General features: G+C 43.6%; 1 protein-coding gene across 3 annotated transcripts in view; it reads right to left on the bottom strand.

Annotated features, from left to right (window-relative positions):
* The window catches only part of LOC141108071 (circadian locomoter output cycles protein kaput-like), a 235,251-nt gene that overhangs the window by 104,662 nt on the left and 116,609 nt on the right, over positions 1-13,980 (bottom strand). The window contains exon 1 of one of the 3 annotated variants that reach the window (XM_073599293.1): positions 12,758-12,939. The exons of 1 other annotated variant lie outside the window; for it this stretch is intronic. In XM_073599293.1, coding sequence (XP_073455394.1) covers positions 12,758-12,789 — 32 coding nt within the window. In that variant the 5' untranslated portion in view covers positions 12,790-12,939. Of the gene's footprint in view, positions 1-12,757; positions 12,940-13,980 lie in introns of those variants that run through there. One more of the 3 variants, XM_073599291.1, reaches the window with a different exon arrangement.

The raw sequence follows: 13,980 nt of genomic DNA, 5'->3' as shown, positions 1-13,980 counted from the left end.
CAAGCTCAGCTATATTTACAAATGAACATACACTTCTATATAGAGAACAAAGGTTCCCAGTATCAAACAAATGGCTCCAACTGATGGTATGATTATTATCTGACAGTACTAGAATTGTCAACTTCCAGCATGACCACAAAGATCGATTCTTCATGAAGCAGAATGGAGTAGCCAATCAAAATGGCTGCAGTAGGTTCTAAATAAGGGTGGCTCCTGGGACCCAAGCTTACACTCACCTACATTTTCAAAGGAAAACAGGTGTATAGGCACTACAACCTTCCCACATAAAAGCTCCGCAAGGTGCTCAGACTTTGAGGCTGCTGACACCTCCAACGTACCAGAGTAAGGAAGGGGATGGTGGGCACTCCAAACGTAAAACAGCCAAGCATTATAAATGTTTACTTAACCTCCCTAGCGGCATGATTATTTCAGATTTTTGCGTCTCAAAGCGGTACAATTATTTTGCATAGAAATTTGGCGTTTTATATTGTAGCTCTGAAATTCTTAGCAATAACACACTTATATCTGTCCACCAAGAGTCTAGTAGATATCCCGGGTATGATGAAGTTTGAAACACAAAATCATAAATTATAATATATAAAATAAATATAAATAATTAAAAATATATATATAATAATCATAAAATAAATTTCCCCACGATTCACTATCGCTCAGTTCTGCAAGTGTTCTAATTTACTATCGCTGTTTTCTAGCTGGTCTAAAGCCACTTTTGACGTAAAGGGACACTTTTTGGTTGCTATGGACAATCTCAAGTTTCCAGACAGAAAGAACAGTATATATAATATAACTGTATAGAGGGCATGGGCCAAACACTGGGGACAAAAGGGAAGTGAAATGAATTCATACAGTACTGTAATCTGTAAGATTACAGTACTGTATGTGTTATGATTTTGACATTTTTTGAATTTGCCGCCAGGCTCTGCCTCCGTGTGTTGCGACGCTCGCAGGGAACGGAGCCTGGCACAGACAGGTATTGGGCAGAGGACGGAGCCCGCAGACACCGGCGGGGGGACATCGCAGGATCCTGGGGACAAGGTAAGTATACCGCACCAGGATCCTGAGATGTAATCCCGAGTGTGGCTCGGGGTTACCGCTAATGGTGCTGAAATTTAACCCGCGAGCCACACTCGGGAATACTGTCAGGGAGGCTACTAAGGAAATACTTTTTGGATGTCATCCTGAGTGCCGACCATCCCTTTCCTCACCTAAATTTTCAGTATCTAGGTAATTCATAACATAACTGTGAAAAAACAGCAAACACAGCGAGGATGTTGAGTATAGAAGATCATGGTAGCAATAAAATGACAAGAGGTAGAATGTGTGCTCCAGGTAAAAAAAAAATGACAGAGGTGTTCAGGGTTCAGTTTCTGAAGCAAAGTAAGCTGCTAACATGCAACTTAGCTTAAAGTGGAGTTCCACCCACTTTTACAACTCTTCAACATCCCTCACTAAACTGTGCACTGTAAACAAATTGGATATTTTTTAATTTTTTTTTCTCAGCACCTACTGTATATCTGCTGTATTTATTTTTCACTTCCTCCTCCCTGGCCACGGCCCATCGCATCATTTCCTGTTTGCAATGCCTTCTGGGAGGGGCGGCAACTTCCTCTGAAACTGCCGTTGCTATGGAAACCTGACCTGAAACCTATTACACTGCTTGTGCTGCACTGAGCATGTGCGAGATCTGCAAGGATGAGATCCAGGAAGAAATACAGTCTGGCTTCAGATGCCCACACTTAAGATGGAATGGCCTGCTGTAAGTTTATAAAATAACAAACTACTGCTATAAACTAACAAAACAGACCTTAGTTTACAGACTAACTTTACTAGAATACATTAAGCTTGTGTATGATAGGGGTAGTTTCATATAAAAAGTATCATTTCGGCCGGAATGCCACTTTAATTCAAAGGGCCCAGTCAGGCCTTGGCATTGTAGTGCATTAAAATTTGTTTTGGACTGGCAAACCACCATAATGCCCACATTTTCTTTAGCAATGCAGCGCACCACAAGGTAGGGTGTGTGCAACACAGACCGCTAACGCACATATCCTGCCTAATGTGTGTTGAGGTAATGCGCTGCACTGAAAAAATGTGTTTAACCTTAATCTAAACATCACAGTCATTTTGTGTATCTGCCCTCTCGCTGTATGAGCAATAAGTATCATATTATGTGTTTGCTTGTACACACCACTGACAATCATGCCATGCTAAGGAGAAGAGACCACACACACAGCTACTTCAGTTTTGATTTTTGCATGTCTGGGGACACACTGGCGGAGATTTACTAAAACTGATGCACAGGGAATACGGTGCAGCGGTGCATAGTAACCAATCAGCTTCTAACTTTATAGCTTGTTCAATTAAGCTTTGTAATTAAAGCCTGGAAGCTGATTACCATGCACAGCTGCACCAGATTCTGTGTGAACCAGTTTTAGTAAATCTCTCCTGCTATTTTTTTTGTTTTTTTTATTACAAAAAAAAAGGTAAACGTTTGTAGAGACTACACTAGGGTTATGTTATATATCAAGTTTACTTGTAAATAGTACTCATCAGAGTTATTTAAATAATTTATAAAATTCTGTTTGATTAAAGCATCCTGAGAAGATTTCATATTACTTGGATTAGAGTAAATTGATTGAACCCACTGACTTCAGCACTTCTGCAGTGTTTCCTGGACAGCAGTAGCAGTTTACTCATTGATTTGGCTTACTTACTGTATTGAAAAAGTTTATAACCCTAGTGTATCCAAAAAAGCTTTGGCAAAAGTTCAACTTTAAGATGAATATAATGGCAGCTGGAATATTAGTGTAAAAATATAAATGTTAGGGCTTGTGAAATACACCACGATGCACACAAGGTTTACTGAGCTTAACGGTAGTTTTGGGTGTTCTATCAATTTGCACAAATCTGAACATTGCTCTTTTTAGCAAAAGCGTTAGGAACATACTAAAGAAAATAGGGTGAATTGTGCAAATTGTATTAAAACATGATTTTGCATTTTTAACTCCCAATATCATATGTGAACTGCAATATGAACCCCTGGCTACACTATTTGCCATCACCGGTTTCAAAAAGGGAGAGATGGAGGTTCGGGACCCACACCAGGAGGAGCATTTTTTTCCTCTTTCTAATCTTGTTCCCTCTTTCCTTTTTCTTTCTTCATCTTTGTCCTCTATTATTGAATGTCTCATTTTACATAATGTTTACACTATAGGGTCTTTGTTTGATTGTGTTTAAATGAGGATGTTCATTGGTGGATTCATCCACCACGAGTCTGAAAGGTCCACATACTTGAACTCTGGACTACTACTGTTCTGAGATACAGCCCAATGTAATATTGTATAACTATCTCTTTTTTGAATGGATATGTTATATATTTGATGCGGGACCTATTACCTAACATGACTTTTTCAGATCTCTGGTCAGGGCTGGACTGGGACAAAAATGTGGCCCTGGACTTCATCCAGACCGGCCCAGGGCACAACACATCAGGGCACGGTACATCAGGCCACAACAGGGTACAGAGCCCAGCACATCAGGGCACAAGGCACATCAGGGCACAACACATCAGGGCACAGCACATCAGGGCACAACACATCAGGGCACGGTACATCAGGTCACATCAGGGTACAGAGCCCAGCACATCAGGGCACAAGGCACATCAGGGCACAACACATCAGGGCACAGCACATCAGGGCACAAGGCACATCAGGGCACAAGGCAGATCAGGGCACAGCACATCAGGCCACATCAGGGTACAGAGCACATCAGGGCACAAGGCACATCAGGGCACAACACATCAGGGCACAGCACATCAGGGCACAAGGCACATCAGGGCACAGCACATCAGGCCACATCAGGGTACAGAGCCCAACACATCAGGGCACAAGGCACATCAGGGTACAGCACATCAGGATACAGAGCCCAGTACATCACCGTACAGGGCACAACATATCAGGGTACAGTGCCCAGTACATCAGCGTACAGGGCACAACATATCAGGGTACAGTGCCCAGCACATCAGCGTACAGGGCACAACATATCAGGGTACAGTGCCTAGTACATCAGCGTACAGGGCACAACATACCAGGGTACAGTGCCCAGTACATCAGCGTACAGGGCACAACATATCAGGGTACAGTGCCCAGCACATCAGCGTACAGGGCACAACATATCAGGGTACAGTGCACAGCACATCAGGGTACAGAGCCCAGCACATCAGCTAATAGGGTACAACACATCAGGGCACAGTACATCAGGGTATAGCACATCAGGACACAGCACATCAGGACACAGCACATCAGGACACAGCACATCAGGGCACAGAACATCAGGACACAGCACATCAGGGCACAGAACATCAGAGCACACGACATTGAGGCACAGCACATCAGGGCATAGGACATCGGGGCATAGGACATCGGGGCACAGAACATCAGGGCACGTGGCACATCAGGGCACAGGGCACATAGCACATCAGGGCACATGGCACATCAGGGCACGGGCACATCAGGGCACGGGCACATCAGGGCACGAAGCACATCAGGGCACATGGCACGTCAGGGCACGGGGCACATCAGGGCACGGGGCACATCAGGGCACATTATGGCACATCAGGCCACATGGCACATCAGGGCACGGGGCACATCAGGGCACGGGGCACATCAGGGCACATTATGGCACATCAGGGCACATAATGGGGCACATGGCACATTATGCTGCACATCGCACATCAGGGCATGGGGCACATCAGGCCACATGGTACATCAGGGCACAGGGCACATAGCACATCAGGGCACGGGGCACATGGCACATCAGGGCACATGATGGGGCACATTATGGGGCACATGGCACATCAGACCACATGGCACATTAGGGCACGGGGCACATGGCACATCAGGGCACATTATGGCACATCAGGGCACATGATGGGGCACATCAGGGCACATTAGGGCACATCAGGCTACATGGCACATTAGGGCACGTGGCACATGGCACATCAGGGCACGGGGCACATCAGGGCACATAGCACATTAGGGCACATCAGGCTACATGGCACATTAGGGCATGTGGCACATCGGGGCACATCAGGGCACATAGCACATTAGGGCACATCAGGCTACATGGCACATTAGGGCACGTGGCACATGGCACATCAGGGCATGGGGCACATCAGGGCACATGGCACGTCAGGGCACGGGGCACATCAGGGCACGGGGCACATCAGGGCACATTATGGCACATCAGGCCACATGGCACATCAGGGCACGGGGCACATCAGGGCACGGGGCACATCAGGGCACATTATGGCACATCAGGGCACATAATGGGGCACATGGCACATTATGCTGCACATCGCACATCAGGGCATGGGGCACATCAGGCCACATGGTACATCAGGGCACAGGGCACATAGCACATCAGGGCACGGGGCACATGGCACATCAGGGCACATGATGGGGCACATTATGGGGCACATGGCACATCAGACCACATGGCACATTAGGGCACGGGGCACATGGCACATCAGGGCACATTATGGCACATCAGGGCACATGATGGGGCACATCAGGGCACATTAGGGCACATCAGGCTACATGGCACATTAGGGCACGTGGCACATGGCACATCAGGGCACGGGGCACATCAGGGCACATAGCACATTAGGGCACATCAGGCTACATGGCACATTAGGGCATGTGGCACATCGGGGCACATCAGGGCACATAGCACATTAGGGCACATCAGGCTACATGGCACATTAGGGCACGTGGCACATGGCACATCAGGGCATGGGGCACATCAGGGCTCGGGGCACATGATGGGGCACATAGCACATCGGGGCACATGATGGGGCATATAGCACATCGGGGCACATGATGGGGCACATAGCACATCGGGGCACATGATGGGGCATATAGCACATCGGGGCACATGATGGGGCACATAGCACATCGGGGCACATGATGGGGCACATAGCACATCGGGGCACATCATCAGGGCACATTGTGAGGTCTTACTAGCCAGCATGCAGAGTAGCACAGGGAGCTTCTGTAGTAATAAGTTCTCTCTCGTGTCATCACGCTGTTCCCCGGCGGCCCCTCCTCTCTTCTTGTCTATACCAGATGATCTTACAAGCCAATTGGTATAGACGAGAAGAGAGGAGGGGCCGCCGGGGAACAGCGTGATGACACGAGAGAGAGAGAGAACTTATTACTACAGAAGCTCCCTGCGCTACTCTGGATGCTGGCTAATCTCGATCTACCCGTCAGGCGCCAGCTGTCGGCGGTTGACGGGTAGATCGCCGCGCACCGCAGATGCGGCTGAAAATGAAACTGGCCCAGACTGAGCCATCGGCCCACCGGGAATCTCCCGGTAGTCCCGATGGCCAGTCCATCCCTGTTTCTGGTCCAAACTAATGAATGTAAACTCTTATGTTGAAAACAATAAACATATTGTTAAAGAAGAATTGGCAAATGCAATATAATACTTTTTTGTTTTTGAGTTTATTATATAGAGCAAATAACATCCGTGTGCTGCATTTTTTACAGTCCGCTGTGCTTTTTAAATGTGCTGCTTGCAGCATCGTCTGTCGCCACTTCTTTTTAAGTGCGTTTTTTGAGTAACATGCCAATTTTATCCCAGGTAACCATGGATGAAAACACATGCAAAATGCATCTAAAACGCTTTATCCCTTGCATTACTTTTTAACCACTTCAGCCCCGAAATGGATTTACCCCCTTCCGGACCAAACCCTTTTTTGCGATACAGCACTGCGTCGCTTTAACTGACAATTGCGCGGTCGTGCGACATTGTACCCAAACAAAATTGACATCCTTTTTTTCCCCATAAGTAGAGCTTTCTTTTGGTGGTATTTGATCACCTCTGCGGTTTTTATTTTTTGCGCTATAAACAAAAAAAGAGTGACAATTTTGAAAAAAAGCAATATTTTTTTACTTTTTGCAATAATAAATATCCCCAAAAAATATATAAAAAAACAAATTTCTTCCTCAGTTTAGTGTATTCTTCTACATATTTTTGGTAAAAAAATCGCAATAAGCGTATATTGATTGGTTTACGCAAAGGTTATCGCGTCTACAAAATAGGGGATAGATTTATGCCTTTTTATTACTCAATTGTTTTTATTAGTAATGGCGACGATCTGCGATTTTTATCATGACTGCGACATTGCAGCGGACAGATCGGACACTTTTGACACTATTTTGGGACCATTGGCATTTATACAGCGATCAGTGCTATAAAAATGCACTGATTACTGTGTAAATGTCACTGGCAGGGAAGGGGTTAAACACTAGGGGACGATCAAGGGGTTAACTGTGTTCCCTCAGTGTGTTCTAACTGTAGGGGGGATGGGCTCACTAGAACATGACAGAGATCACTGCCCCCGATCACTGACAGTAGATCCCTGTCATGTAGCTAGGCAGAACAGGGAAATGGCTTGTTTACATAGGCATCTCCTGGTTCTACCTCTCCGTGTCACGATCGCAGGCCACCAACAGACATTGAGTCCGCGGGACCCGCGAGCACACTCCCGTGGCGGGAACGCCCGCTAGCCACCGTTGACGCAATGCGCACCCGTGCCACTTTGCTGACGTGTATCGGCGTTAGCTGGTCGGAAAGTAGTTAAAGAAACTCATTAAAAACATGCTAAAAATGCAATGTACATCCTCAAAAACTGCATATCGCATTTTACAATGCACAAATGTGGATGGGCCCTTACTTTGTTGCTTCAATATCACACAACATCTGTCAATGGCAATAGTATAGTACAAGCTGTGAAGTCATTTAGCATTGTTTTTTTTAACCTCTCTAGTCATAATTGTATTAATTTGATATAAATCACTATCTGCAGGTTACAGGCAGAGACCAATAAAGCAGCTGTAAACACATGGACCAAAAATCTCTTAAAAGATTTACCATGAAAATGAATTTCAAAGTGAATTTTGAATATTCCTAAATCTGCCACCTTCATATAAAATAATAACTGGTGTTTCTGCTATTAAAGTGGAGTTCCACCCAAAAGTTAAACTCCAGCTCGTTGTACTCCTTCCCCCCTCAGGTGCCACCTTTGGCACCTTTCGGGGTGACAGGATACCCGTCTTTCACAGGTATCCTGTTCCCACTTCTGGGAGCTTCAGCCATGGGTATTGACGTCACTGCCCGGACTCCCTCCTCCTCCCTCCTTCTTCCCAACAGCCGGGCCGGTAGGAGAGAGGAGCAGAGCCTCGTGCATGCGCAGTAGGCTTCACTGCCAGGTTCCCTTACTTGCAATGGAGGCAGCATGCACTCGACAGCTGGTGGAAACATCAGCTGCAGTGTCGACATCGCTGGACCCCAGGACAGGTAGGTAAGTGTCTGATTATTAAAACTCAGCAGCTGCAGTACGTACAGCTGCTGGCTTTTCATTTTTGCAGTGGTGGGCGGACCTCCGCTTTAAGGTACTTGTTCAGCACATCTTTTTTAATATGTGACAATGATCTGTCTCTCTTTCCCAATGGTATGTCTGCATTGTCACTGTCACAAATCATGCAGACATCTCTGGAGTGCATGTAGACAGCAAGTGGCTGCAAAAGGCTGCAAGAGCTCAGCAGAATAAACAGCATAGACGAGACACAAAGGATGAAAAAAGTCAAAGTATTTTGTTTGATACACAATGGTTTAGCATATTTGAAGCGTAACATTAATTATATTTAGGTTTACCAATCCTTATATGTAGTGGCTGCATGATTGAATGTTTTTCTCTTTTTTGCTTTATTTTTACCTGGTAATCTGGCCAGTAACACTTTTCCAGTTTTAGAGTGGCCACATTTACTCATCCATTGTATTTATAGAGGCACAACATAGCCATCCTTGTTAGCTGGACTAGTAGATTTAGATGGACTTTACATAAGTAACTAACAAATTAAAGCCTGACTCCAGCTAACACTTTTTAAGAAGTCACTGACAGTTTTTTTCTTTATGAATAGAGGCTTTAGCTAAATGAATAAAAGCTGACCATTATAAGCACCCGTCAGTGTTAAATGGTTTGTCTCAACCCTCTACCTTCCACTTTTGCTGGACAGCTTGTTCTGGTAAAGGAAGCTCAAATATAGCAAACTAAAACTGTCCATAAATGGATTGAAATTCAGCTGGTTCAGCAGGGACCAGCCAAACTTTGATCCGTCTATGGCTGTTCCCATTCAGAAGGCGTTGATATAATGATCGACTCCTCTTATATGGGACTGTTGGTAAATTTTCTTTCGATCACTGCATGCAGCCAATCAGCGGAGGAGTCTCACTGTCAGAATACAATAGGGAGGATTCCTCCATCGACCTTGCTTGTGTGCATGGGGTAATACATTCAATTTTTTTCGATCAGACCCACTGGGTCACCTGTGGCCAGCTTTACTGACCAGATCACCGGGTGATAAAACTACGTTACAGCGGGAACTCAAGAACACAAAACTGCTGTGTTGACACTTTTGACTGACTACATTATATATGTAATTTTATATTTTTTACAATAATCTTACTGTAAAGTTACTAAGTTAGAGTCTACATCTACTTTAAAAACACATATTCCCTAATTCTACTTTGCACCTGATAGATGTTTGTTAAGCTTACAAAATATTTACTCAGACAAAAAAATAAAAAAATATATAAAATAAAAATGTATAAATTAAAAATGGGGGGCCAGACTCGATGGACCACTTGGTCTTTTTTCTGCTGTTACTCTTCTATGTTGCTCTTAACAAAAACCCATTCAACATTAAGGCTCCTTGCACACTGGAGCTCATAAACGGACGTTTTTTGGAGTTTGGGTGTTTCTATGTTATCCTATGTGTCCATGCACACATGGGCGTTTTTGAACTTTTATCAGCAGTGGAGTTTATGGGCTGTTTTCTAAATGCCATAAAATCATGTTCAGGAGTCGTTTTTCTGACCACAAAAAACGCCAAACGCTCATAAACGCTGATAAATGTCGCTCAAAAACGTGTCTCACCAGCATTTTTTTTACATTTTTGATCCATTGGATCCAAAGAACAAATTAAAAAAAAAAATGAAACGCTAACGTGGAAAAACACTGGAAAATGCTAATGAGAGCTATTGCAAGAATGTTAAAAAGTGTGGAAAGACTCACTGCAAAGCTACTGCCGTTTTTATAACGTTATTTTAACGTCCAGTGTGCATGGAGCCTTACAAAGAAACTTTTTCTTGCATCAAGTAAAATCATGTAGAAATAGCAGTGGCTTTTACACACCTTTCTTTCAAGGGGAAGTATATTTTGAGTTACCATTGCACACAGAAAGTGCACTGTTTTTAGCATGGTGGCGCAGTCATAAATATACTCTGTCAGAGGCATGAGTAAAACACATTTATGTAGCACTATAAAAGCAGGAAACAGAACCTGCATCTGTAATGAATTAAGCATATTCTGGTTCAATATTTTTATTGAAGTTTCAAGGATTATAACAAGCCATGGTTTGCCCACGCAGGGGCTATATCGTAAAAAGAAAAGAAAGAAGGAAACAGCGTATGAACACATAATGAGTAGCAATAACAGTAAACTGTTACCAGGACCACAGAGGACCAGGTTAAAAATTATGCAGATATCACAGGCTATTTTACACTGTTCCCTGGAGGACAGCAATCTACATTGATAGCCTTCATATCAGGAATGAAGAGAGAGGAAACAGAGAAAGAATAGAAAAGAGAGAGAAAGAAGAGAGAAGAGGGTCCTCAAGAGAGGGCGAGTACCACAGATGCAGGACCTGCACAAACAAGGTTTAAAGTTAACCATAGCTAGTTGGGGGCAGGTACAGGAAGGAGTAACAAATCCACGGTTCCTAGATTTTCAAAAATTTTGCATGCGAATCCTTCAGTATACTGGACATCTGCTCATTAACCATCAGAGTGGTCATTCTGGTTTTCGCCCCCTGGAAAGCACGAAGCAACAGACAGAGTCTTCCAAGCATGGCAATGGTTTGCTTGGCAGACATAAAAAGGTATGAGGCCAATTTCTGCTGGGGTACGAAGAGGCCCGGTATAGGGCAATGTAAGAGAGATAAGACCAGGGGACCCCAAGGAGTGTAGACAAGTATGCTCAAAAGACGTCTTGTGAAAAGGAGAGGTGGAAGTATGACGAAGAGACAAAATCTAATTGCGTAATTGCAAATCAATGAAAGTGCTCCTGCCTGGGGATTTTGTGTATCTCCTGAAGGGCCTTTCATGAAGGAAACAAGCCTGCGGTTAAAAAGTGGTGCACCCTGGTAAAGCCATGGGAAGTCCACCAGGAGAAGGAACGAGGTTGTGCCGGTCCCATTGGAAAAAGGGAGATATTAATGATTAGTAAAAGAAGCAAGAAAGGGGACATCAAGTTTCCAGATTATCGAGCAGAATCCCACAGCTTCAGGCTTTGAAGCATTAAAGGGCTTAGTGTTAAGGGATGTAATTTATGAGGGAGCCAAAGCAACACTTGTAAAGAAATCAGGGCACAATTAGGTAGTTCCAAAACACCCACAATGGGATGTCAGAGGTGGCATGTAACTTGGATAGTTACGAAATCTGAGCTGCCAAATAAATTAAAGCATATTCAAACCCAAAAGCAACAATTTCATATTTTTCAGCTTACCAATACTAAAACGTGGTGGCTATATTCCTTTTTGATCGTTTAGGATTTTTCCCTATATTTTCATCTAGTGATCTAGCCAGTGTGTCTGTTATTTTTCCTTTAACAGACCAAGTTGTTTAGCAAAAATGGCAATTTAGAGGGTTGGGACCAACCATTTAACACTGACAGGAGTGCTTACAATGACCAGCTTTTATTCATTTAGGTAAAACCTTTATCCCAAAAAATAAAACATGTTTCAGTAACTGCTAAAAAAGTGTTAGCTTGGTGTAAATTTGTTAGTCATCTGTGTTTCTCACACTACCCTCACCAGACAAGGCTGTTGTCCAATGGTGTCTCTGTTGCCCCTCTTCCTGCCCTAAAACAGGAAGTGTGTTACTGGCTAGCCCACCTGGTGAAAATAAAGAAAACAAGCCTAAAAAGAGAAAACTAAACCAGCCATCACATCTTATTATTAAACTTTAGTTTTTGGGCGTGGATACACTTTAAATATAGCTGCCACATACAGCGTGCATACGTCATTACAAATTAAACACACTAACACATATAGATAGGAATTTGTTTACATCATGCTGATCATTTATACATGTTTACATAATAAAATCATTCTCTTTCATATCTGTTCACGCAATATTTTCATTTTCTTACTTTTGCGAATTAAGAACATTTCAATAAAAAAAAAAAATGAAATTTTCACTAACAGTAACAATTTGATTTATATAAAAAATAACATTTCAAAAACAACATCTTATAAAAAGAAGACAAAACTATTACTAATCTTTTTAACTAACCACAAAAAAACAAAACAAACCAAAACATATTTCTTAAAGTATCATTTTAGTTCATCAGTCTTTGTGTGGCTAAAAGAACTAGGATGTGATATGCTCTGTGCTAAAGTTTTATGCTTAGTGTATTAAAAGTAGAATTACACAACAGATCACCAGATAAATCTTTATTAAAGGGATCTACATTATCAAACATAATATGTGACATAAATCATTCAAATCGTTTTATCTATCGTTCTCTAAAACGGAAAGTACCAAAACATTTCTAAAACTGCCTAGCTCTAAAAAACACAAAAAAACAAAACAGTAAAATCTTTACTACCTTGAACAGTTGGTAATAGTCATTCTGCGCATACAATCCTCAGCACGGCCTGCCAATCCTGCTGCCTCTCCGTACAGATGGCGTACCGTGTATAATCCAAGCTCAGAGGGTATCTACTCCAGTATAGCTGTGTGTGACTCGCTAAGGCATCTCTGAGAAACAAAATGATTGTGCTTTGTCATGCACGCTCTTCAGGCCAAATCCCAAAGCTAGGTTATTGGATAAGTCTCTAATATGGGAGGAGAGAATGGAGAGTAATAATAAAATGAGTCACTAGTAAAATTTGGAAAAGGAAATCCTAGTCACTGTGAGAAGAGAATTGCGTGGGGCAAACTACACAGAACTCTGACAGCGCTTCAACAGAGGGGAGCCAAAGGGCATCACGTGTCATACAAAGCAGCAGAGTTTCCCTAAAACACGTGCAAAATATAATGATTTCACCAATATGAGCAGCGATGCAGAGTGAAAGAACCACACCCGCAACTGAGAGATAAAAATAATATGATATCATTTCCCAAATAATAGTTATTGTTGTTGACAAAATATAAAAATCCATCACATGATCTCTGCTGAAGCTGATCTGAATGAAGGCACAAACTGCGCAAATGTTATTTTAACAGTTTTATAAAGAGCCTCCGAGGTCAGTTCACACAAAAGTGAAGGTAGAAGGCATACTTGAGGATATTGGTCACTCGGCTTTGGTAAACAATCAAAGGGCACCTTGGTCTATTTTTTAATTTATTTACCCTTGAAAGAGATGAGTTTCTTGGAAATAAGATCATCTGGATCAACTGCAGGTTCAGGGTTCCGAGGATACAGGTTTTTAAGGCCTCTTTCACATGGACGATCCGTATGTCCGTTTTTCATCCTTCCGTTTTCGGATGAAAAACGGACATACAGTCATCCCTATGGAGCGTCGGATGTCAGCGGTGACATGTCCGCTGACATCCGACCCCGCTCCGATCCGAAAAGTGTAACGGAGGAAAAACCTACTTTTCCATCCGTTTTCGGATCGGATCGGGTGACGACGGACACTACGGTCCGTCGTCATCCGATCCCCCCATAGGGGAGAGCGGCGCTCTGACAGGTCCGTCGCTGCACAGTGTGCAGCAATGCACCTGTCATCTTCCTGCTCAGCGGGGATCGGCGGAGCGATCCCCGCTGAGCCAGCGGATGTTCACGGGGCGGATCATCACTGATCCGCCCCGTGAGAAAGAGGCCTA

The sequence above is a fragment of the Aquarana catesbeiana genome, linkage group LG09 (genome assembly GCF_042186555.1).
Source record: "Aquarana catesbeiana isolate 2022-GZ linkage group LG09, ASM4218655v1, whole genome shotgun sequence".
Classification (NCBI taxonomy): Eukaryota; Metazoa; Chordata; class Amphibia; order Anura; family Ranidae; genus Aquarana; species Aquarana catesbeiana.
Note: the sequence above shows the minus strand (reverse complement) of the source record. Positions and strands in the feature narration are given on the sequence as shown.